Here is a 26,507-nt window from a genome sequence, read left to right as displayed (position 1 = left end):
AGATGTCTTAACTTAGTGTCTAAGTTATTGGAGTGAGATTATGAATTCTAGAATCTGTTTGACTCTAGCATTTTAGACAATCTTTAGAAATATATTCTTTAAAGAAGATTAATAGTGATGTAATTATTATTTGAGAAGGTAATTTTCTCCCGTTATCACTGCTGATCATACCTACTTTAAATAATGACTTAATTTGAGTATTATTTCATTCTTTGTCTCTTACCTTTATTTCTTTCATGTTAGATGTGATGCAAGGTTAACTTTTTATGCAGTCAAGCATTTTTTAAAACCATTTTTGAATGACAGTCTCTTAAAAGGTTGTTCATTACCCTATTTCTACACATTATATTTAATAAAATTTTTTCTTGTGACTTTATAGTCATTAATACAAAAAACCAAGTATTGTACTCTGCTGCTGGCGATGCCTCATTTAAAATTTTGGCTACATATTTGCATATATTCTTTTTATTACTATAATTCTGGGGAGTTTTTAGCTCTCTTTTCTTTTAATCACCTTTATGTGGTACCACTCTAAAGAACAGAGCAGTCATGTCTATAGGCATCTATAAAGATTTTTATTAAGTAGACTCACTATGTAAAATACACGGAATGAAATATGAAGTAAAACGTAGTAGCTATCACTGGTCCAGTATAATAAATCATGAGCCATTAAAAGATATGGATGTTGTTCTAATATTACAAATAGGATGGACAAAATGGTTGACAAATCATGAGGAAATCATGAACTAGAAATAGATGGATCATGGTTATGATTAAATATTGATTCTTGTGTGATTTTGGTCTTTCCTTTCTAGCCACATCTTCATTTGGCAGACACACAATGCTTTATTTATTATTTGCTGTTTGCTGAAGGTGTTCATCAGTGAGATGTCAGAGGAAGAATTACAACTTCATTTTATATATGAAGAAAAATCTCCTGGCAGTTGCAGTAAGTATTGCCTTTGAAGATGTTCTGGATATATCACATATAACATTATAAAGATAAAATTGGCCAGGTGAGGTGGCTCATGCCTGTAATCCCAGCACTTTCGGAGGCTGAGGTGGGAGGTTGCTGGAGGTCATGTTTTCAAGACCAGCTTGGGCAACATAGTGAAACTCTGTCTCTACGAAAAATAGAAAAATTAGCTGGGCGTGGTGGTGTGCACCTGTAGTCCCAACTACTTGGGAGGCTGAGGCAGGAGGATCACTGCAGTCCAGGAGTTTGAGGTTGCTGTGAGCTATGATCATATCATGGTACTCTAGCCTGAGTGACAGAGCAAGACCCTGTCTTAAAAAAAAAAACCCAAAACCATTTTTAGATGGCAAAAATCATACACAAATTCTGGTTATTATCATTTAAATATATTAGGGAATTATGTTACATTTTGAGCAAATCAAAAGCCATGGCATAGCAAAATAATAGTTTCTAGTACTTTTAACTCAAAGTGGTAGAGTGACTATGTGTACTTATCTCTTTTCCCTTCTGAGACACCTGATAGTAAAGGAATTTCCTACAATTAACATCAAACAATTTAGGACAGTCAGTTACTTCATCCTTTTTTAGGCTCCTTATGGCCTCTTTCAAGATTATGAAAGGGTTTTGGAGAAATAGAATATAAAATTCTGTTTTACTGTAATCTTTTTCTTCATTCTTATCCTCAGTGTATTTCCAACTTAGAGAAGGACATCCTTCATGACCCATACTTTGAAAATGTGATTTTACAGTCTTCTAATATTTTAACATCTGTTCTTTGGCAGGGCATTCCGATAGCCATTTTGTAGGTTCATGTCTGAGGAGGCTGTTTCCTTGTTTCTGTAAAGTGAAAATCTTACTAAGTTCTTCTGCAGGTTTTGAGGAAACTGAAAGTGGCAGATATCACAGGGAAGGAAATCACTTTCTTATATTAATAGCAATGCTGTGTTCAAGGCGTACAGAACATTTAGCAAGCAAGAGCTTTTCATTTTCTTTGGTAAGAACTTTGTAGACTGAATGGAATTTGCTGGAAATTACATGTGCACTGTCTCCCCAATATGCAAGATAGATGAGCAAAGTGTAGTTCGTGTTTGAACAAGATATAAGCAATCTTTTGCTTTATGTTTTCTCTTTAATTTTTGTAGAAATTCTTTTTCTCTAATGATACTGGGAAATTATGGGTTGAGTTTGTTTTTATTCAGATTTCTTCCCTGAGAGTGTGATTAAAAATTACAAAATTAAGTTTGTTTCTTAAGTGCTCTAAAGTTTCTTTCCAAACAAAGGATGTAGTTGCCTGGTTGCAGGGAAGCTAAATCATATGTTCTACTTTTCTTTTAAAGCTATTATCCTTCATTTCATAGCTAAAAAGTGATATTAGCTATTAACTATGTGATAGCTATTACCTTTGGTATTATTAAGCAAGCATATCAATATTAGTTTTAGCCGTTTTACTTACTGTCATTTTTTATTGCCCCTTCTGTTCTAGAAGACCCATTTCATGGGAAATCATTCATTGTTTTGCCCAGGTTGAGTTAGTATGAACTGCTCCCTCATTAACTTTGGGTTAATGAGGGGAAGAGAGGAAGGAAAAGAGATATAGATTCTAAAATCTCTTTGCTGTTAAAAAAAAATTTTAAATTTCAAATGCTATACCATGTTATAATTTATCACGTAAAGATTAAGTTCCTGTAAAGGATGAATAAAATGATAAAGAGCAGAAATAATTTTTTTTTTAAAGTCAAGGCAAGTATAGCTGGGGGTGGGGGGAGAGAGAGAGAGGGAGAGAGAGAGAGTGAGTGTGTGTGTGTGTGTGTGTGTGTGTGTGTGTGCGCGCGCGCATGCGTGCACACGTCTGTGTCTTTTCCCCCTTCCCATTTTGTAGCTGTGAGACCCCAGGTATTTGGGTCCTTGGATGAAAACGTTTACCTTATTTTTTCAGGTGAAGCAACTCTCTAGTTCATTGTAGATCAGATGTTCCTTCCTTGAATTCTGTGCCATCTACCCTGGAGTAATGGCTGCTGCACCTTTGAGATTCTGCTCTAAGGAAGACAGGCAGCCAGCTTTTGTTTAGACTACTTTCTATTAAGCTACCTTGGAGAAGGGTGACAAAGCACTGGAAGCAAATTGGACCTTCCTGCATTTTAGAGATTGAGCATTTGTCATTTCACCAAAACTTATTTCAATCATAAAAGGCCTTTTTGACTCCACATTTGATTACTGGTACTGAAAAAACAGGAATTTCTTCTTCTTTTTTTCCCTATAAATTAGTCATAGGCAAAATACATTTTCTCTTTCTCTCTTACTCACTAAGAATGAATGGAACATAATAACATCAAGACCTTCTAGATTACTTCTGAATATAGCTAGATTTTTTTGCTTTTCTTGGTTCTCCTTCTGAATCAACTGTTATGTTCTCTGAGATACCATATAACTAACTATATGGTATAGTCATGGACTTAATCAAGGATTTTGTGAAAATTAAGTTGGTGTATGAGAAATTCTGGTGTTTTGAATGTTACGAACTTTATTCTAGGAGGGAATGTTTGTGAGAATTAGGTAGAATCAAATTAATTTAATGTAACTATCTCCGAATCACTCCATCATCTTTCACAATTACTGTTTATCATTCAGCATTGATTTTCAAAGCTTGTGCTTTATACATTGATTTTTAGTTTTAAGAGATAAATATGTTTAATTCACTACTTTGATAGTTTGCCTTCTACATTTGTTAAATATATACTGATACCTAAACAGAGCTTTTAATTAGAATTGTGTCTTGCATGTGTCAGTTTTGTTAACGCTAGTCTTCATGTTTGTGGTGCCAACAGTACCAAAAACATAGTTCTACTTGGTGAGTTGCAAACCTTTCCACAAAGTCCTAGCCTTGAGAATGGGTGAATGTTTATACCCACAGGGCCTAATAGCATAGTCCAACCAACACTTGCAAACCCAACATTTTGTTTTATATTGTGCCCTAAAAATTATACATATTTTATGTGTTATTTACCACAACATCATTTTTATTTTAATGTAAAATTATTTTTCATTACACTCCATTGAGTAAATTGATGCGCTTGAGAGATACAATGTATGTATTTTGGGGCCAAACATCTTCCCAGAGTATTCTCTTTGCCTCTGCATCCTCAACCCTTCTCCAAGCTTGAGAAGCATTTTTTCTTGTTGTACATCCTAGGTAACTTAACTTAGGGGTGGTGGGAAAACAGTACTTTTTCCTCCATAGGCCACATTATCAAGGTGGTTGCCTCACTGAAGGAGTCATCTCTGTGGTCTGATGATCGGTGATTCTGTGTACTGACAGACTGACCCCTTCTTTTATATGGAGTTAACAATTCAGGATTTTATACATAATCTTTAATGCTGTATTTTGTTTATAATGGAGCCCACTGTTGGTCTACCAGCTTGAGTCCAGTGAATATCTTTCTAAGGCTGAAAACTTTCTGTTTTTGGCATATGTAATTATTTTCATCTTAGTCTTGCATGTTGTTAATACGAGATTTCTACTTTAGCCCTTTTTATATTTTCCACCAATTTCTTTTTACAATTTATACAAGAGCAATACAATTAAATTATTACTGCTGAATGGGAAAAAATAGAACCTCGCTGTGCAGTAGCTGATAAAACATCCATTTATCAGCTGATGTATGAATGTCTGAATTGGGTGTGTGAAAGACTCTTTGGAGTAGATAATATACAGTGGCACAGGTTGTTTGAAGGTTGAATTTACAAAAGTAGAGGACCATCTGCAAACAATTGAGCAAAGTCAACTGAGGCATCTTAGGTATGTTGGCTTATTCTACATCAGCATTTTTTTCTTTATCCCAATCCATTGTAATTTTGCTATGATCACATGGATATTGCTGGCATTTTCAGTGAAGCTGTCTTTATGAGAGTAAAATGTGACTATCAGTGAGCTCTCAGTTTGTAATCTAAATTTGTGAGGATTTTGTATTTGAACATTTTCCCATAGGCTATGTATGATGTGGGAGCAGATTGTTAGAGAGAATTTGTGTCATTATATGAGGATAGCTCTTTCCATTGTTCTATGCCTTTGAGAGTTAGTCAAAGGGGACAAAGCTAGCCCTAGGCAAAACTATGAAGCACTACAAAATTGTTTCCATTTTCCTTTTGCCTTCAACGTGAGTTTTCCTTTCTTCTATCTTGGTATTATGCCCCATTCTTGCCAAGGTAATACTGATATTTATTTTACATTTCGTGTCTCATAAATCCAATATTTTAAGTCCTTAGGGGCCTAAATCTGTTGTTTGTTTCTGCAAACACTTCTGATGGCTTGTTTCCTTATGTATTTGATGATGTTGATTATATTTTTTTGATCCTAACCTGAGGCCCCAATTAAGGGAGGAGTTACATTTACTTCTAAAGAGAGCCAGGGTCTGTACCACCTGCTGCCACTCTAGCCTCCTTCAACAGCTCTTGATGGTTTTCAGGTTCAGCTTCCCTTCCTCGATACTGACTGCAGGCTTAGTCTCCCAGTAGTGGGCTTCCCTGCATTGGCATTTGTCTTCAGGGTTACACTGCCTTAGAGGTTGCTTACTGCTCAGTGGTTTACTCTGGATTCGTGTTCACTTATTTGCTTGAGGTTGCTCTTTTTGGTTGTGGTGTTGGGGGTCTTTGGAGATTTTGTTTACTTTATGGAGCCCATCAATGCACTAAGAAGTATTATTTTAGCCAAAAACTAAGTTTCGTACGGAGGGCTCATTGGCGTAACTACTACACCTCACTGCTGCTAGTGGAAGCCAATTATAGTTTCTTTACAAGTATTTTTTATTTTTGTAAAATGAGGAAAGAAGTCTTTGGAGACTGAGAGACTGAAGATAGACACAATGAAGGGAAAAACAAAAAGCTGATGGGAAGGTTCGGGGAAGTAGGAGGTGCTAGGATGAAGACAAGAGAGGGAGTGTGGGTTTGCTTTGGAAGAGTACCACCTGTGCCCGAGGGGCAGCCCTGAGGGTGCTGAGGGGAAGGAGGAAGCAGGTCCTCTGCCTAGAGCCAGCGACAGCACAAGGTATGTGGGCCCCGGGGGCTTGATAATTGTTAGTGCAGCTGTGTGGCGAGTAGAAAAAAGTCCAGGGTCTTGACAAGGCCAAGTGAAAGTCTTGCTGAACTGCATTTCCTTGGTGTAAAATAGTTCAAGGTAAATTTATTTTAAAAAATTATTTTGTAGGACTTGTTCTCAAGCATAGTGGTTTAGTGTTTAGCCTTGCTTTCTCCTGGAACGCCAATAAAATATCAGTAATGGGACTTTTAAGAAGTCACAAATTTATTAGGTGAAAGAGAAGAAAGGGGAACACAACGTTAGTAACATTTTGCAAGTTGGAAGATTGAGTAATGACGAGCTTAAATGATCAGTGAACGCTGAAAGCTTAAATGCCTTCAGAGTTGGAGAACTCCAGAAAAAAGCCAAGTCCTGCTCCAGAACCCTGGAAAGGTTAGGAATTGGAAGTGCCAGGTGTCTCTGAAGGCAGACAACCAAGATTGATTGGAAGCAGCTGGGATTTTCTCCTCTGCCATGCAGTTGGGAGAATGCCCCGCCTCCCTAGTTTAATACTAGAGATACGTTTTCAGTGGAGGTTGAACCCAGAGGGCCTCCCTGAGCGAGCTCCCAGGCACAGCGGAGGGCTGGTCCACTGGGACCAGGGCTAAGTGAACAGGCCATGCATGGAAGGGTGAGGTGTCTTGCCTTGGCAGCTAGAATACTGGCACCAGCATTTTACCCACCCCATGCTTTTTCTTGTCAGAAGATTAGCGGATGCTCTTCTAGAGAAAATGAACTAAAATAAGGAAGAGACTTGCATTTGGGTGTCCCTTAATGAAGCAGCCCGAAACCGTCCGTTGGGAGCCAGCACTTGGCAGGTACGCACACCAGGCGTTTGCCGCACTCTGACGGGTGAATGGTGAGCCAAGGATACCGAACAATTGAACACAGTGGCCGACTTGTAAGAGATCAAAACAACCACCAAAAAAAAATGATGTAAGCAGAAATTTGTAGAAGTAGATTTAAAAATTGCTAATTGTACCTCTCTAACACAACCAAATTCCCTTCCATTCTCCCCTGGCTTAAAACCTTTTTGACATTCTTTTCTTTGGAATTACCCTAAAAACCCATGGTGTATCCATTTTGCGAGACTTGGTGGTGGTAAAGCTCTCTGTTGAAACTAGCGTTGACTTTTCCAGGTGGTTCAGGTGCTTTGGCTTCCGTGGCAGCAGGTTTCGTTGCCCTCATTTATCTGCTTGAACTGGTCTCTAGAGACTGGGGAAGGTGGTAGCTCAAGAGGTAAGCCTGAAATCCTGTAGTGCGTGGTTGAGTGGTTTTTGCTTTGCTTATTTTCATTTTAATATAAAATTTAATAATTTAACTTCATTAGTTATGGGTAAGCAATGCAAAAAAATAAACTAATAATGGAAAAAAGGGACTCAAAAAGCATGGATTTATTCCTTTAAAATATTTGAACGCGTAAGACTTGTAATCTGTCTTTGCAGAAAGGCAAAAGTGCCTCTAGGAGTTCCTGAATTGTTCATTGGTCATAAAATATGTGCTATTGTTTTGTAATATTTTGCTCTCTTTCTTTTCTTTATGTTATACTTCACTAACAGACATATTTTATAATCAAACCTGGTAGACAATATTATCCTTTAGGGTACTTAGAAACATTTCTGTTTGACCACAATAATAGCAGTCAACCAGAATTATTACTGATTTTATTGGAGTGGTATAGGACATAGGCTTATAAATATTGTAGTGCATTGAAATGTAGATCAGTTTTATTTTTAGAAGAGCCCATTTGCTTGTCCTCTTCATAATTCCTTTACAGAGACATTTTTGATTTTGCTAATTAGAAGTTTAAATCTGAATTTTAATATTTTATTTATTTTTATTTATTTATTTATTTATTTAGTCATTTATTTAAGACAGAGTCTCACTCTGTTGCCCTGGCTAGAGTGAGTGCTGTGGCGTCAGCCTAGCTCACAGCAACCTCAAACTCCTGGGCTCAAGTGATCCTACTGCCCCAGCCTCCCGAGTAGCTGGGACTACAGGCATGTGCCACCATGCCCGGCTAATTTTTTCTATATATTTTTAGTTGGCCGATTAATTTCTTTCTAATTTTAGTAGAGGCGGGGTCTCGCTCTTGCTCAGGCTGGTCTCGAACTCCTGAGCTCAAACAATCCGCCCGCCTCGGCCTCCCAGAGAGCTAGGATTACAGGCGTGAGCCACCGCGCCCGGCCTGAATTTTAATATTTTAGAATAACTTTGATATTAGCTTCACTATTAAAACTGGCAACAACATAGACTCTACCATGGTTTTCTGAATATAAGTTTATAATAGATATAATCTAGTTATGTGTCTTTCATTGTAAGGAAGTCAGTTTTGTTTTGAACTTTCTAGGTACTCTTAACCTATTTTTGGAGTACAACTCTGTTTGATTAAGTACTTTTTAGTATCTTTCAGTATTTGTTTTTGGCATAATGTGGTTTTGGGCAGCATTGAAAACTGGCAGTTTGATTTTCTGAGTGCAAAGAAAACAGCAACAATTAGCTGTCTTTTAACTTTCCATTTGTAAGTGTGACCTGATTTATTAAGTGATCCATACGTTTCTTTTTTCTGGTTGCTTCTTTGTTTTCCATTGATCAGTGAGTGCTTTTTTTTTTTTTATTCTTCTTTTCCCCCTTCTCTTACTTTCCCCTCCGACTCTGATGGAAGGCATTGAGTAGTATTTTATTGTTGTCTGCTTCTCTCCCTAAGGATAAAATAAGAGTGGTAGCTCAGCACGTGGTACTGAATGGGTGCTGAACAGAGTGAACTAACAGGACTGCAGCTTAGTCTTGAGTATAGAGTGTTAGAGCTGTAAGGGACCTTTGATATCGTCTTGTCTGTCTTTACCCCTTCCTCTGGCGAAGCTCACAGGCACCAGAGAAGTGGGGTTAGGGCTTTGGTGGGGGAACCCTAGGGATAGGGCTGGGATTTCAGTGACCTTGTTCTGCATAATACTGATGATAATAATAGCTTATATTTATTCATTGTTTTAGATTGTACATTGGATATTGAAGAAGTCAGGGACTTCTGGTCTGTGTTGATGAATGCATAGTATCGTTTTGATGTGTAAACTAATGTATTACTTCCGATGTCTCTCTCCTAACCTGGCTCATAGTACTCATTTACCAGAGATTTTGTATTTAGGGTGTTTGGTGAAACATGGATTGGTTGACTGCGTTCCCAAACCCCCAACTTTGTATAGAAACAAGTCTTTAAAAATAGTTTATAAGGGTTTTTTTTCCTTTTGCTTTTTTCCCTTGAGAGTCTTGATTTAAGGTCAAATCTGGGCTTTGCCCCTTACTCTAGTAAACTAGCCTCTCTGAACCTTGATTTCTCCATCTGTAAAATGATGATCATAACCATAACTACTCTTTAAGTAGTTGACGCTGGGAACCAAGAACCGGGGAACATCGAGATAGGCCTAACATTTGGTGCCGAAACCCAGGAAGGAAATATCCTGCCAACTCCAGTAAGGAGCCACTTGTTCGGTTGTAAAAAACCTTAGGCAGACCCCTGTCATCCTCCTCCTGTGTGGTCGTGGACACTGATGGAAGCCCTACCAGAAGGAGTCAAATTTAAGGGGATCAAGAGCTGCGTACACATCTCAAGAGTCAAACTGGTGAATGCCTATGCAGGACTCAGAAATGAATGAGGGTGCTGAAACAACAGACATGTATGAATGTGAGCCAACTGAAGGGCTGAGACTTCTCTTCAAAGAAGATTCCAACAGTTCTGTATGAAACTTATGTTGGCCCAAGGATTCCACCCTGACCCAGGACAAGAGTCCACACAACTTACTCCACTGATACCCCTGGAGCCACTTGACCTCACTATACACACCATCCACCTATGTCCCTTTTCAGAGGGGCCATGGAGCCTGAGAAATACATCATTCCTGTTCAGCTCCAAGTAGCCAAGGAAGATGGACCCTCATCCCTAACCCCCAAAGATTTTTAGGCTCCATGTCTCTCAGGGAGGAATGTTAGGTAGGGATCAAATCTGCAGGTGGTGGGTGTAGGCCAGGAGGGTGATTCCTGGGGGTGGAGAAGCCGGGGGACCAATCAGGGGAAGGGAATGCAGAAAACTGCAAAACACTTGATAATCATTTGGTAATATCCCACACCTCCTGCAAGCCCTCCCCCAGACCAGGCCAATAAAAGCAAACCACCTGGGAGTCTTCAAAAAAAAAAAAAAAAAAAAAAATTTAACATGAGATAGAGTATGAAGTACTCAGCATAATGCCTCTCAAAGCATTGAGTACTCAGTAAATGTTAGCTATTAATAGTATCTCACAGAAGCTAAGATTTAAAATATTAAACATCGAGCTAGGGAGGTAATTTAAAACTCTTTAAGAGAGAAGTCTTTTTTTTTTAAGAGGTGGGATCTCACTGTGTTGCCCAGGCTGGCCTTGAACTCCTGGGCTCAAGGGATCCTCCTACCTCAGCATCCCGAGTAGCTGGGACCATAGGCATGTGCCACCGCTTGAGAGAGAACTCTTAAGAGAGAGAGAAACTCTAGGCTTAAAACTTCACAATATAATAAACACATTGAATCTCTGCAAAGTCCTTTGCTCAAAGAACTTCAATTTACTTTGTCATTGACCTACAAATTTCAAGGACTTTTAAGATTCTCTTTATGAAATGCATGAGTATGTTACTGTAGTTTTTGGTAGGTAGTTTATATTTATCTGTTTTTATTGGAACTAAGGAAGATATTTGGCCTTATGTGAAAGCCAAGGTGATATAAATGCTACTTGGAAAATAATGCAGTATGAATGACTTGCTTAACATCAAACCTGGTAAGCAATTAAATCTTGTCACTCTTCTCTTAAAATACAATTATTTACTTCTAGATTAGCCTAGAAACAAGAATATAGAATTCTGAGGAGTTTTTTTTAGTAAATGGGAATCTTCAGAGGTTTCAACTGGAAATTGCTTATTCTTTTGTTAGAGCTTTGACCTTGAAATGTTACATTTTACTTGCATCAAATGTACGTATCATCTTCATTATTATATTGATAACAAAGCTGTGAGTATACTCCTTAATCGATTCGCCTATAAACTTGGCTGAGGTCATGATTTGGATGGCACATATAACTGAATAGAGAATCCTTGTCACCATTTTAAGATTTAAAAATTAGATGTGTTTACACTCCTAGAAGTAAACAATAATCCAGTTATGCACCCTCTGTGGTTCCTGAGTGCTTGTTCTCTCACCTTCTGTAATTAAAAAACTATGTTGGCTGCTTGATTGAACAGGGATATGTTTTTTGTTTGTTTGTTTCCAGAACAAACTTTATTGGTCTCTTTTTCCACTCACATCATGTAAAAAAAACCAGGGATATGTTTTTAAACTGGCATTTGGTCTGAAACATTCTTTATGGAATCAATGAGTGATTTTAAATGTTCTTTCTTTCTTGGGTCTGGGACACATATTCTGTAGAATGAGCCAAGGAGTGTGACAGTTCAGCAAGCATGTATTAGTATGTGTTATGTGCCAACAAAACAACTTATTGGAATAGGTTGTTAACTCACTTTGGTTATGTTGGACAGCCTTGGGGACGAGAAGGATTTTAGTTAGATCTACTCCTTATCATGTAGCCTCAGAGACAAATATTACTTATTCCTTTATTTTCTTCATTAGCTGAGCCAAGCTGACTGCTTCTTGGAGTGAGATTAATGCGGTTGTTGAACTTGAGTCTTGCTGTGTATCCTTTTTAGCATTGACTGGTGTGTCCACTATAATTTAATATTATCTTTAAGATTTGTGCTCACCTCTCAGAGGATTGCTGTGCCAGTTCTATTTGTGGCAAGGCAGGAAGAAATTTCTTTATAATTTCTGAATACCAGGTAGTATTGTGGTCTAGAAAAATACTGCTTATTTTTATTTGAGAATCCAAGTGCTTTGATGCTTTGGAAATAACTGCTGGATTTGTCTGTAGACACTTGGGTTCAGTTCAGCAAACTGTACTGAATATATATTATGCGCAAGCTTCTTGTGAGTCATCACCCTCGAGAAGGATAGAGTCCAATAGGGGCCTGCCTGTATGTAGACAGAAAATGATGGTATAACGTAACCAACACAGGCAATGAAAGACTTATGCATGAGGCATAAATACCTTATAGAAGATTATTTTTATTCAGGGTGAGGCAAGAGAGTTGGGTTTTATGGAGGAGATGTAGACTGAGGATGGTTCAGATGGATAAAGATGGGCTTTTAAAAAATTGGGTTTTTATTGTTGAAGGATATTCCAGGCAGAGGGAATGTTACTGAGACGTAAAGTGGCATGTAGCAGAGATCTAGGTGCTGCTGGAATATATATTGTGAAGGGAGTAATGGAGGAAAGATAAAGGTAGAAAGGGATGCAGGACCTGTATCTTGAAGGGTCTGGTACTTTGGAGCTTGGAATTTTTTCTGATACCTGGTAATCAGCTTCAGATAACTGAAAAGATCTCAGCCAGGGGAGTGAAAGGGTAGAGTTTAGATAGGTCCCTCTGCTAGCAATCTGGAGTTTGAATTGGAGAGGAGTAAAATTGGGGGTACAAGTACTAACTAGGAAGGTTTAAAGGAGTCCAGGGATGCGTTTTAATTTAGTAAACTTGTGTAACTGAACTGCAATGATGAGACAATGATAGGGAATGAAGAAGAGAGGAAACACCAGAGAGGTGGATTGTGTAATCAAGAGGACCTAGAGAGATGGATTGGTTATAGAAGGATGAGTGAGAGAGTAGTCTGGGTTTTGGTTTTGGTCACCAAAAAGGAGAGTGATGAAATAAGTATTCAGAGTGTTGGGAGAGATGAGTTCAGTTTTGAACATGTTGAGATGGGTCTAGGTGTGGAGATAGCCAGTAGGCAGTTGGACGTAAAGTTATGATATTCAGTGGAGAGGTGAAGAAGGAAACTGTAGATTTAGGAACCACCAGCATGTAAGTGGCGGTTAACGAGGGAGACCATAGAGAGTGAGAAGGAAGGAAGCCAGTGGTAGAACTTGGGGGAACATGCCAGTAGTTGAAAGGTGTTCTGAGGAAGCAGATACTGGGAAGAAATAGGAAAAGAAGTTGGTTAGAAATAAGATGTTGTAAGAACTGAGGAAAGAAGGAATTTCATGAAGGAGCAGGTGTCAGTAGTGTCCAAAACCAGAAGTCACATAAAATATTGATTGGCTTTGGAAGTTTGGAGGTTCCTTAGTTAGCTATAGCAGTTTGGGATAGAGGAACATTTCCATCAGAATGGTAATTTGCATCCTGCTGTTGCCACTTATTTATTCTGTGTCTTGAGAAAGCCATTTTACCTTTGGCTCGTTGTCTATAGTGATGGTTGGCCTCTTTAGTGGGGTTAGCCTGTGGTCTGTGGAGCCCCAGGGGTTCATAAAAGGTGCCTTGAGGCCCATCACAAAGATCAAGGGTAAGGTCAGATATTTATAGAGGGGGGAAGGTATAGGTCCTCTACCCTGCTTCAAACAAAGCCACTAGAGAAGCTTGATTTTTATCTGTTTTATATATTTGACTTTAATATAAGATTTCATTGAAAGAAACATAGTTCCGTATAAGAAATTTGAAAACTACCGGCCTATAGGAGCCCTAAGTACCTTCAGGCTTTGAAAGCTATCTTATTAATAGCTGGTGTTGAAAGTTCCTATCCTAGATAAAGATCATAATAGATGCTAACTTGCTCATGATTTGGATTTTATTCTGAGATCAACGTTAGTGTCTGAGTTTATGTAATCATAACTTTTTATTCTCAATAAGAATGAAAATGTAACTTCTAAACAACTCCATTCTACTGTATATTTTGTTAAAAAACTTTCTATGTGTCTTACCAGGTTCTGACTCAGAAGATCTTTTGGAAGAATTGCTCTGCTGTTTGATGCAGTTAATCACTGATATTCCACTCTTGTAAGTTCTGGCTAAGCCAGGATTTGTTATATCTTCCTTACATATTGGAGATAATTGATCATGTTGAAGAGTTTGTGGGTTCTGGTGTAGTACTTTCATGTGTGTCTTTTAAAGATTATATATCCATGTTTTCTTTCTCTTGCCTAATAACATTTAGACTCTGCCTATCCATCATCAAAACAAAATGGTATGTTGTTAAGGGGAAAATAAACTCTTTAGTAATATTATTAAGCATATGGTAGGCACAGAATTAGATTAATCTCTGTAATAAGAGGCCTTACAGATCAGATCTCTGGAAACAAGAGTTTGAGAAGCAATTTCAATCTAGTTTATGTGTGGTAGACACAGCTAGTTGATCACCTAATATTTGTTCCCCCTTTCTTCTTGACTTCCTTATTTTATTTCTGGCCTCTTTTGTAGAGGCCAGATTTCCATTTCCAGCCTTCCCTGAAGCTAGGTGTGGTCAGTAAGATGTAGGGGAAGGTCCTTTAATGATACTTCTGGATAAAGCTCTTTAAAGGGAACTGACTCAGCTAGGAGGCGTATCTTTTCGTTCTTCTCAACAGTTCTTTTTCCTGCTGTCTGGAATGTGGACAAGGTCTTTTGAGTTGTGTGGCCATCTTGGCACCAGGAACCATGAGACTCACAGAAAATTCTGCTTTGACGTCTTTGAGCTGCTGAACCAAAGTCAACAACTACCCATCCCCCTCCCTCACCCCAGACTGCTCATGTGACAAAAATAGATCCTTATTTGTTTACACTACTGTAACTGAGCTTCTGTCACTGCAGCTCATTGCAACTCCTATGTCATTCAAAATGTTCATCTCATTTGTTATTTTTAATGCAGTGATTCTCAACCTTTTTTAAAAAAATTGTCTCCCTGAGAAGCCTTGTTAGACATTTCTTTCATACTTGCCTCTCCTCTCTAATGAAATTAAATACCCCTGACACACTGAATATCTGTTGATGTACTGTGGCCCTTTAGAGGGCCACCAACCATTATAATATCTAAACATTTTTTTTATCCCTGAAGAACCAATTTTCATCCCCTGTTGAGAATGCATATTTAAAAGGAATTATTTTTGAAATAAAGAAGTAGATTTTAAGGTTTATCATCACAGAATCTCGATCTACATGGGAATGTGGTTGGAAATATGCTATTTGCTTATGGCCCCCACAGGAAAGATAGGTATTCATGAGAAAATGGGCTCCTGACTTCTATTGTACATGAATGCAGCATCCAGAATTTTAATGTAGATTTAGAAATGAGATCCAGTAAGCCCTGTTGCGGTTTGGTCTGGTGGTGTGCAGCTTCGAAGGTAGGGCTGAGACAAATGAGCAGCCATCTGATAGGGAAGGGCACAGCGGACAGTTTCCCATTCAAATTGAACTCTTGTGACAGACACAGCTATTTACACACCCAATATCCTTTCTCCCCTTCCTTTCTAATGGAACTCCAATATCGTTCGGGGTGGCATTGTGTAACCAGCTTAGTTTTGAGATACCTTGGCAGCTACATGTGGCCACCTGACATAGTTTGGGTCAAGTTTATGCAAGCAGAAGTCATGAACTTGCAAAGCATGCCCCTTCAGCCTTTTGCTTATTGCTCTCTCTTCTTCCTTCCTGGAATGTGGAGGCAATGCTTGGGCCATCTTGAAACTATCATGAGTGCCACATGCGAAGAATAATGTCCCAGGAGCATGGGATATTGATGACATTGTGAAACTGTTGTACTCACCTTGCATCCGATATCTTTGGATTTTTTCTTACATGGGAAAAATAAATAGCTATCTTGGTTAAGCCACTATGGTTAGGTTTTTTAAACATATGGTCAGATGAGGGAGAGGGGAACACATATAACATGTACTGCCTTCTTGTCATGGTATGTGAGGTGCCTCATATGTTCCTGATTTAATTTTAGAAATAGCACCACCTCTGATTACATTTTTTTCATTACCAAATACTAGCAGCAATTTAGTATATATCCTAAATGAGTACATTCTGTTTGGTTTTTTTCTTGTTTTTTTTTTGCCTTTATTGATATTATGTTTCGGTGACGTTAAGGGAGATGGAAATAGTAGATACCTTTAGATGGTAAATAAGCCACAAACACAAGAAATAGAGCAGCCATTTAAACACTCTCAAGGAGCAGGCAGATAATGTAATATATCAAACATTTCAGTGTTTTAATGTGTTTATACCTTTTAAATTAACTGAAAATGCACAGACAGCCAGATGTCTTGTATTATGTACACTCAGCTTTAACCAGCTGCTGAAACAATTTCTTATGATTTAATGTTCTTGGAACTCCAGCTTACAAGGAGGTTTGTCTTGGTAACGGTTTCCATGTGAAACCAAACTACTCTTTAAGTGTTTCATTTACTCTAACGATAGTACAGTGTAAAGAGTCAGTTTATAATTTGAGAGAATATGAATATATGAAGAGGGTACTTTCACACCTGAACATCTTCAGCCTCTGCTGAATTCACAGGTGAATGACAAGAGGAATCTAATTTTAATGGCCCTTAAGGGTAATTCAAAACTAGCTTGAATGTTTCTTATGAGACTTTGTTAAATCATTAATATATTTTCTTTCTTTTTTAAAATTTATTTTTATAGGTTTAGAGGGTACAGTGCGGTTTTGTTACGTGGATATATTTCATAGTGGTTGAAGTCTGGGCTTCCAGTGTACCCATCATCCAGATAGTACACGTTGGACCTAATGTGTAATTTTTCACCCCTCACTCCCTTCCCACCTTTTGGAGCAGTAGCCCCCATCCTTTTTGGCCCCAGGGACTGATTTCATGGAAGACAATTTTTCCACGGACCAGGGCTTGGGGGTGGTGGGGAGGCAGAGTTCAGGCAGTGATATGAACGATGGGGAGTGGCTGTAAATACAGACGAAGCTATGAAGCTTCACCCCTTAACCGCCCCCCACCCTGTTCCTAACTTTGATGGAAGACAATTTTTCTGTGGGGAGTAGGGGGACAATGGAGCTCTGTGGCTTGGGGGTTAGGGACGTCAATTTTGGAGTCTGCAGTGTCTGTTATTCCACTCTGTGTGTCTATGCATACCCATTGTTTAGTTCCCACTTACAAGTGAGAACACGTGGTATTTGATTTTCTGTTTCTGAGTGTAATAGAAAGAACACGTGTAGGTAGACCAGAGTTGGAAGTTGGAAGCCCAGTTTTGAATTTGTGACACTGTATCGGTTCTTGCAGTGTTACTGTAAGGGTTGAATGTGACATCTGTGAATCAACCCAGTGCTGGAGTTTGGGTGGGGCTGAAGGGCCATAGCAGCAGAAGCACTGATGTGTTGTATAGACCCAATACGTATACTTTGGGGACTGCTTGTGATGCTGTTTTATTATGAAATAGAAATTATTTTGAGGTCTCAAGGTAGATTTCTTTCCTTGTCTTTTTATCTGTTTTTGCTGCTATTGTTTTTCGGTACAGCTAGTCGTTTTTGATGTGTATGATATGTCTATCACATTGTTCGCTGTATGTGATGATGTCAATGTCAAGTACAGAGCCCAGCCCTTCTCTCTGGTGCTTCCGGTCTGGACAGGTCCATGTGAGGTCTGCTCAGAGTGGGCCTTTCTGTTGGCCCCTGGCCTGATACACAACTTCTTCCTCTGAGACCCATTTATGTGTTCTGCCTTATGAACCTGTAAACTCATCGACCACTGGAACTGTTTAATTTTTAGCCGGCCGCTGACTTGTAGATTTTTCAATTATAATTTAATATAAGAAAACCTTTTCTAGTTTTTTCATAAGTTATAGATTGATAGACATGAGATTTTCATAATTGATCACCTTCACTGCCCTTTTTAGGGAGTGTATAAGTGTGTATCTATTTGTGTAATGTGACTTAATCTACTTGTTGTGTATAGGGAGTATCTGATGTTACCTGCTAAGCTCCTGGAGCTTGTACTTCGGCTTCATTGGTATCCTTGCTCGTGTGGAATATGCCAGCCCATTTTGTCTCCAGGGCCTTTGCCCTTTCTCCTCCTGCAGTCACTGTGTCCCTTCAGATACTTGCCTGGCTCGCGTTCCTCCCTCCTCCATGCTTCCTGCTCTGAGGTCTGTGTTTTAGAAATGACTGCTCTGACTACCCTAAAATATCTCCCTTCTCATTCTGTGTCCTTTGATCATGCTTTATTTTTTGTCTTACCACTTTTCACTACTTTTCATATTATCTGTTAGCTCTCTTGCTCGTATTTCTCCAATAAAAATAGAATGAAATCTCCCTGAAAACAAGGGCTCTTCTTGTGCCAGCGTTTGGTTTGCTCACTGCGGTATCTTTGGTATTCAGGTTAGCCTGGCACACGGTAGAATTTCAAATAATTTCTTCACTGAGTAAATTAGTAGGAATATAACCTATTCCATGTGCTTAAAGCATTTCGTTTGTTTCTTAGCATCTAGTCTATACAGAAACAGGATTGTGCTAAGGTATATTCCATTGCAAGTATAGTGGCTCAAAGCTCTGTAATTGGCACATTATGACAACTAGGTGTCCTACTGACATTTGTAGTAGAAAGGGGCTACTAGAAGCTGAAACGCTGAGAAATGATACCTGACAACTTAAAAAAAAAAAAAAAAAGACAGGATCTCACTGTGTCGCCCACGCTGGGGTGCAGTGGCATAAGTATAGCTCACTATAACCTCTAACTCCTGGGCTTAAGCGATCTTCCTGGCTCAGCGTCCCGCGTAGCTAGGACTGCAGGTGCATGCCACCACCCAGCTAATATTTTTGTTTTTTTGTAGAGATGGAGTCTCACTGTGTTGCCTGGGCTGGTTTCCATCTGCCCTCCAGTGATCCTTCTGCCTTGGCCTCCCAAAGTGCTGGGATTATAGGCATGAGCTGGCTGGCTGATACGTGACAATTTTTAAGGAAATAGTAGATTAATTAGTTATGAATGCTGAGTAATCTGGGGCGATTTAGTTTAGGGAGAATTGGCTTTATATCGCAGTAGTCCCTAGATTATAATATAGCATAAATAATTTATATATTTCTTACATATATAAAAATTCATAGTATAATGATTATTTTTAATTAAATTCATCCTCTAAAACATATTTCGAATATACTCTGTGTATTTACTGTCATGGCCCTGGCCACAGAAAGGCATGGCTCTTGAAAAGCTTAGAGGTGGATAGGTAGACAGAAAGATAGCCCAGTGAGAGGAACAGTTGGTACATGCCGCAGTCATTTGGAGCTGAGTGATTAGCAGTGGCTAGGTCATTGAAGAGGCAGAAAGGAGCTAGATAGGGACCTCTTTGGTGTGAATAATGTCTTTGGAGAATCACAAGCACATCAGTTTGAGTAGAGCAGAGGTTTGTGGAAGATTAGGGATAGGGAAGCCACGTCGTGTGAGGGAACAAAGCTTGAATGTTAGAGGACTGAAGATCTGATTATGTTTAGGGTTTTTGTTTATTAAGATATAAAAGGACATAATTTTTAGAGGCATTTCTTTAAAATCCACTTTGGAAATATTTGGGAAGGATGAAACTAAGAATCATATTTATAAATTCAGTTTATTCATAGGGTTTCTGAATTGTAATAACATTATATAAAATGCACATTTATTCAACCCATAGACTCATGGTACTGGCTAAGATGTTATATTGTGGAAAATTTGAATATTGACAACATTTGGTGCTACCAGTGAGTAGGTGGTTCAAGAGCCTGAAGAGTCATAAATGATTTTTTTAATGAAGTCCGCAAGTGGTTGGAAGAGAGTTGAAGGTAGGAGAAACCCAAAGTTGGCAAAGAAAGTATCAATCACAATAAGAAGAATCTTGACAAAATTAAGTCTTCCTATCCATGAATGTGGAATATCTTTCCATTTATTTAGTTCTTTAATTTCTTTCATCAGAGTTTTGCAGTTTTCCTCATAGATATTATACATATTTTGTTAGACTTATACCTAAGTATTTCATTTTGTGTGTGCTAATGTAAATGTGTACCACTATTTTTTGATTCATTATTTACTGATGTCTGGTCAGATTGTCTCTTTCTGCCTACTCGCACATTTCCCCTTGCTATATTCTTTTACTGTACTTAAATTATCATTTTTAGTTTTTCTGCATAATATACTTTTTGTTTGTTCAACAACAGGCAGTAACACTTGACTCTCCCTTTGTAAGTTGAAGATGTCAGTGCCCACACCCTTCATTCAGTTCTCTTCCCTTTCTTCCCTCTCCCAACTTGTATTATCTGTACTTTTATGTCTCCTTTTTTTTTTCCATGGCAAGTTTACTGAAGGTTGTTCTTTGTAAGAAGTATACAAAAGGAAGCTAATGGGTAGGGATTAGTTGAGTTCAGTAAAAATAACAGGAAGGCAGAACTTTGTGTCTCTTAAATCTTTACTACATATCTTTCCTCTTGTTTTAAAATATTATTAATTCCTAAATCAGAAAATAGGCATTTCTGCCTTACAACATGATGGGAGCTAAGTTAGGGGATGGATAGTCCAAATGGCAAAACTGATTTGGAAATGTGTGTGTGTGTTAAATTTTCTCTTAGTATATTTTATTATTTTCAGAACTCATTTTTAAACAGAACAATGAAGCCACTCTATGAAGAACTGACAAGGGAAGAGTTTGGAAGCTTTTTTGTTTTTACATTGTGGACCTGTTTAATCCCCTCTTGACAATCTTTTAGGGTGAGAGAAAGTATTAGAATTTAAAGAGGAACCCACCCCTGTGGAACTCATTGAGCTGTACATTTGCAGTATTATATACTTTTCTGTAGATATATTTGGCTTCAATAAAAAGTACTAAAAAGCTTTTAAAAAGATTAGACCCTCCCAATCAATCTATTTAGGCATGGGGAGAGTTTAACGAAGTAAATTAGTAAAAGCTGTTAATTATTTGGGCATCAAACTGTGCCAAGGAATCCGTAGGTCATTCCTTGGGAGTCACCTTCAACTACAAAAATCCACTCCAATGGCACAGGATTTTTTAAAAAATCATTTTTAAAGTTAAGTTTATCAAGGTATAATTTACCTATAGCAAAATTCATCTTTTCTATTGTTGTGTGCATTTTGACAAATGCATACAGTTGTGTATGTACACGGAAATCATGATATAGAACAATTCAATCATATCTCCCCTCCCCACAAATTTCCTTGTTCTCCTTGTAGTCAGTCTCTTCCCCAGCTCCCAATCCCTGGCAACCACTAATGTATTTTCTTTCTCTATAATGTTGCCTAGTAGGCTTGTTGGGTTGTATGATAAGTATATGTTTAAGGAACTATCAAACTGTAGATGGTGGAGGCTCAGAAGGGTGAGGCGGTGGCAGGGTGGTTGATGAGAAATTACTTAATGGGTACAATGTATGTTATTCCAGTGATGGATACACTAAAAGCCCTGACTTTACTACCATGCGATATATCCAGGGAACAAAGTTGTACCCCATAAATTTGTACAAATAATTAAAAAAAAACCTTCCCCCTAAAAAACATTAATAAACTGTTTTCTGAAGTGCCTTACCATTTGGATTTCCCTTAGCAGTGTATGAGAGTTCTAGTTGCTCCACATTCTTGCCAATATTTGGTATTGTCAGGTTTTTTTTTTTTTTAATTTTTAGCAATTCTAATAGGTGTTACTTCTACATTATTAAGTTGACAATATTTACAATCTGTCTTTTGTCTACAGGTTCATCTTAAAAGTTGAATTTCATTAAATAGTACTTACATTATTGGGAATATATAATTTTGTTCACCTTAAAGTCAAGAAGTGTGGTGTGACCTATTATGTATAATTTTTTCTTAGAATTTAATGGTATTTCTTAGTTTTTTTGTGTGTGTGCTTTTCACTTTATTTTAGCTTCACTTTTAAAGATAAAGCTTTATTGAGATAGCATTCACATACCACAAAATTTACCTTTTGAATTGTGCCCTTAACTGATTTTAGTATATTCACAAAATTGTGCAGCCATCACCACTATCTATTAATAATTCCAGAACATTTTCATCACCCCGAGAAGAAACCCTGTGCCCATTAGCGGTTACTCTCCATTCTCAGCCCCTGGCAACCACTGATCTGCTTTGTGTTTCTATGGGATTTGCCTATTTCGGGCATTTCATATAAATGGTATCATATTGTATGTGGCCTTTTGTGTTTGGGTTCTTTTACTTAGTGTTTTTCATGGCTCATCCTAGTTGTAGCGTGGACCAGTACTTCATTCCTTTTTGTTAATTTAGCCTCATTTTTAAAAGCTCTACATCTAATCTTGAGACTGCCGTCCTCAGTCCCCTTGCTTCAATCTAGATTGTTGAATTCTAACTAAGCCTATCATGCAGCTGTGTCATCTGGGATTTCGCTTCACTATTTTCTTGGGTTGCTTCCACTGTTTGTTGGATAAATTTTAAAACCTTTTTTGGTTTATTCCCTTATTTTTTATGGAGCACATCTTGATGTAGCTTTCTAAGAAAGTGTTAGTCCTTGCATGTCTATATTTGTATTTGAATAATAGCTAGGCTGGGTATAAATTTCTGATTGAGAATCATTATTCCTTAGAGTTTTGAAGATATTCCTTTATTTTCTTCTAACATTACTAGTATTGTTAAAGGGAATTCTGACATCTGATTATCATTGCCTTGTAGGCTTTTTTTCTTTTTCCTCTGTGGATGATTTTAGAATCTTAGAATTCTGAAATATGAATCTTTAGAATCTTTAGAATTCTGAAATATGTATTTGGGTGTGGGTGATATTTTTTCATTTATGGATTGCTTATTCAGTTAAAAAAATCTGTATTCTTCAGCTCTAGGGAGTTTTTTTATGTTATTTGTTCATTTCTTTTTCCTTCTTTTTTTCTTATCTTTAAAGTTCATGTTGAAGTTAGATATTAGACTTTGCAGATTTAACTTCTCTCTTATCTCAACTTTATACATCTTTAAAAAAATTGTAATTTGTTGGAAGTTTGATTTCTGTCTTTTGACTTGCCTTATTAAAATTTCTGTACTAAAATATTTGATTTATTTTAGAATAGGTAATATGTGTACATGGAAAAAAAAATCAGACAAATAAAAGGATATACAATGAAAAGTAAGTCTCCTTCTCACTTTAGACCCTTAGTCCCTAATCTTTTAGTGCCTTTCCCAGGGGCAGTGATACCGTGTAAAAAGTTTTTAAACAATAATGGTTTCATACTATACAGACTGTTCTTTAAGCTACTTTTTTTCCCCGTTTTTTGTTTTTCTTTTTGGGAGACAAAGTCTTGCTCTGTCCCCCCAGGTAGAGTGCCATGGTATCATTGTACCTCACTGCAACCTCAAACTCCTGGGCTCAAGCAATCCTCCTGCCTCAGCCCCCTGAGTAGCTGGGACTACAGTTGTGCTCCTTAATGCCTAGCTTATTTTTCTTTTTTTAGTAGAGACGGGGTGTCACTCTTGCTCAGGCTGGTCTCGAACTGCTGAGCTCAGGCAGTCTTCCCACCTCGGCCTCCCAGAGTGCTAGGATTATAGGTGTGAGCCACTGTGCCCGGCCCCATTTTTTTCCACTTTCTCAACTTGATTTTTTTCCAAATCAGTAGCTATAGATCTTCTTCAGTTTTTTTTTTTTTTTTTGAGATAGGGTCTCACCCTGTTGCTGGGACTAAAGTGGCCTCATAGCTCACTGCAGCCTCAAACTCCTGGGCTCATGTGATCTTCTTGCCTTAGCCTCCTGAGTAGCTGGGACTACAGGCCTGTGCTACCACACCCAGCTAATTTTTTTTTTTTTTTTTTTTTGAGACAGAGTCTCACTCAGTTGCCCGGGCTAGAGTGCCGTGACGTCAGCCTAGCTCACAGCAACCTCAAACTCCTGGGCTCAAGCGATCCTACTGCCTCAGCCTCCCGAGTGGCTGGGACTACAGGCATATGCCACCATGCCCGGCTAATTTTTTCTATATATTTTTAGTTGTCCAGCTAATTTCTTTCTATTTTTTTGGTAGAGACGGGGTCTCGCTCTTGCTCAGGCTGGTCTTGAACTCCCGAGCTGAAAGGATCCGCCCGCCTCGGCCTCCCAAAATGCTAGGATTACAGGCATGAGCCACCGCGTCCAGCCCTAATTTTTTAATTTTTGTAGAGACAGACTCTTGCTATTGCCCAGGCTGGTCTTGAACTCCTGGCCTCAAGTGATCCTCCTGCCTGAGCCTCTCAAAGTGCTAGGATTATAGCAATCCTGGCCCTTCTTTGATTTTTTTCTTAGTAGCTATGTATGAGTTGTATGAATATATCATTTATTTAATGAGTCCCTTATAAATTGTTTAGTTTATTTCCAATCTTGTACTGTTATAAGCAATACTCAAATGGACATTCATGTACATAAATTCACTTCATTAATGTATATAGATAATAGCCATTATGTGTATCTTAAAGTTGGTATTGTGCACATTTTAAATTTTGGTAAAGATGTGATAAATATGGTAAAAATTTATCCCCTAACAAGATTATACCGATTGTAGTTCCACCAAAATCTTTTAACAGAACCTTGCTAATATTGTATGTTATAAAATTTTTTGTAAGTTAAAAATCAAAATTATATTGTGATTCTATAATGCATTTTCTCATACAAGTGAGGTTGAACCTCTCTTCATATATTGAAAAGCCATTTCTAACTTTTGATGAAGTTTTAGCAATTATTTTTAGTTCTGAGAGCTTTTTCTCTGATTATTTCATGTTTATGAATACTACCTTTTGAGTTGGCATAACTACATGTACATTCTATAATTATTACAATTTTGGAATATTTGCTTTGTCATTATGTATCCTTTTTATCAATCTGCCTGTCAATTTATCTTTTAAGGATATTTTTAGAAGCTGTTTTTCGTGTTGAACTTTCACTTATTTCGAGATCTCTGGTTGTATTTTAAACATTTGATGCATTTTTTACATAAACAGTATAGTATTGATTTTTGATAAACTATAAAAACATGGAATGGATATTTGAGTCTCTGTGATCCACCCCACCCCCTTAGTTTTTATATATGATGAAGTTGACAAGTAAGGTGGTTGATAGAGGTAATGAGTGGCTATTGGGAGACTAGAATCCAGATTTCTGAACTCCTAACTCTCAAGTACTGTCTTCTAGTGTTAAGAGTTTTATAAATGAGGAGTATTATCATGTCCTTGATTTGTTAACTTTTAAAAGTAAACAACATAGTAACACATTATTATTAACAGTATTTGTAATATATGATACCACATTTTAGCCTTTCCTCATATTTGACTTTAAGAACCTCCATGTTGGCATGACATTGATATTTTGAAAATTTTGTCTCAATCCTTTGAACTTGTCGGTTGTTTTTATTAAACTTATGTTCCATTTACAGTACCATCAGGTTTCTTATCCAATAGTAAGTCAAAGGAGGATGTTTTTTTCATCTGTATTCATTGAATTTGTCCTTAGCCAACACTAACACCCATTTCATGAAGGCTTTTGTCTTTGTCCAAGTGTTCCACTGTGCCCTAGCAGAGCAGTGCAAGGTCATGGCGCCTGTCTTTTTTTCTTCACATGAAATTAATAACTTGCTCCAACAGTAGTTTGTTCTAGGACATTTCCAGACCAGATGGTGGAAAGTTCTTGGGATAATATGGCAGCCAAAGCAATATTTTGGCTTTTTAAAGTTGACTTTGTTTTGGTGATTGTGTAATGAAAATCTTATGAAGATTATACAAGGACATTAAAACAAGAAAGATCTGTTGGCTTAAAACATTTTTCATCTTTTATAAAACCACCGCACTCAGCATGGTAGAAGTTTGGTTTCTTTCAAGTATTGGCCTCTCTGGCTCTTTCCCCTGATTATTTGGCACTTAAAATAGCTCAATTAATATATTTTTAATTTTGTTTTCACAAGAATCTAACATTGCCTTGAATTCCTTTTTTTGAGCATTATAGAAAATTATAGTGGGAAATGACATTAGAGATCATCTTGCCCAAGGTACTTATTTACAAATAAGAAAACTGAGACCAGAGAAGTTATTTGTTGAACAGACTGAGTTAATAGAGAACTCAGAAGCAGATCCCAACTTTCCTAATTTGAATCAGTGACTCCTACAGCATATCGTAATGCAATTTGGGTGACTTAGATTTTTGTTTGCTCTTATTTCTATATATCATCAGATTTTAATTGATAAAAGTTTATGGCAACCTTCTGTTTTTAGTTCTTGATTAATTTAGTTTTTGTATAGGTGTTACATTTATATTGTTCAAAATCCCAACACATAAAAGTGCATGTGAACAGTCTCCCTTCTCATCCATGTCTCCATCTTGCCAGTCCTCCCCTTTGCCTCCGTAATTAGCCACTATTCTTGATTTCTTATGCATTTTCTTAAAATTTTTCACAAATACACAGATGGTCCCCAACTTAACAATGATTCAAGTTAAGATTTTTGACTTTACAGTGATGTGAAAGCGATAGACATTCAGTAGAAACTGTACTTCAAGTACGTGTGTAGCCATTCTGTTTTTTACTTTCTGTACAGTATTCAATAAATTACATGAGATATTCAACATTTTGTTACAAAATAGGCATTGTGTTAGATGATTTTGCCCAACTGTAGGCTAATCTAAGTGTTT

The 26,507-nt window shown here is 37.6% G+C and overlaps 1 protein-coding gene across 1 annotated transcript in view; it reads left to right on the top strand.

The window, feature by feature from the left end:
* Positions 1-26,507, top strand: part of DYM (dymeclin) — a 359,526-nt gene that overhangs the window by 62,173 nt on the left and 270,846 nt on the right. The window contains exons 4-5 of the mRNA XM_012642636.1: positions 816-949; positions 13,868-13,940. Of these exons, the coding sequence (XP_012498090.1) occupies positions 816-949; positions 13,868-13,940 (207 nt within the window). The remainder of the gene's footprint in view (positions 1-815; positions 950-13,867; positions 13,941-26,507) is intronic.

Source organism: Propithecus coquereli, unplaced genomic scaffold, assembly GCF_000956105.1.
Source record: "Propithecus coquereli isolate 6110/MARCELLA unplaced genomic scaffold, Pcoq_1.0 Scaffold181, whole genome shotgun sequence".
Classification (NCBI taxonomy): domain Eukaryota; kingdom Metazoa; phylum Chordata; class Mammalia; order Primates; family Indriidae; genus Propithecus; species Propithecus coquereli.
This window is presented reverse-complemented; position numbering and strand designations above follow the sequence as displayed.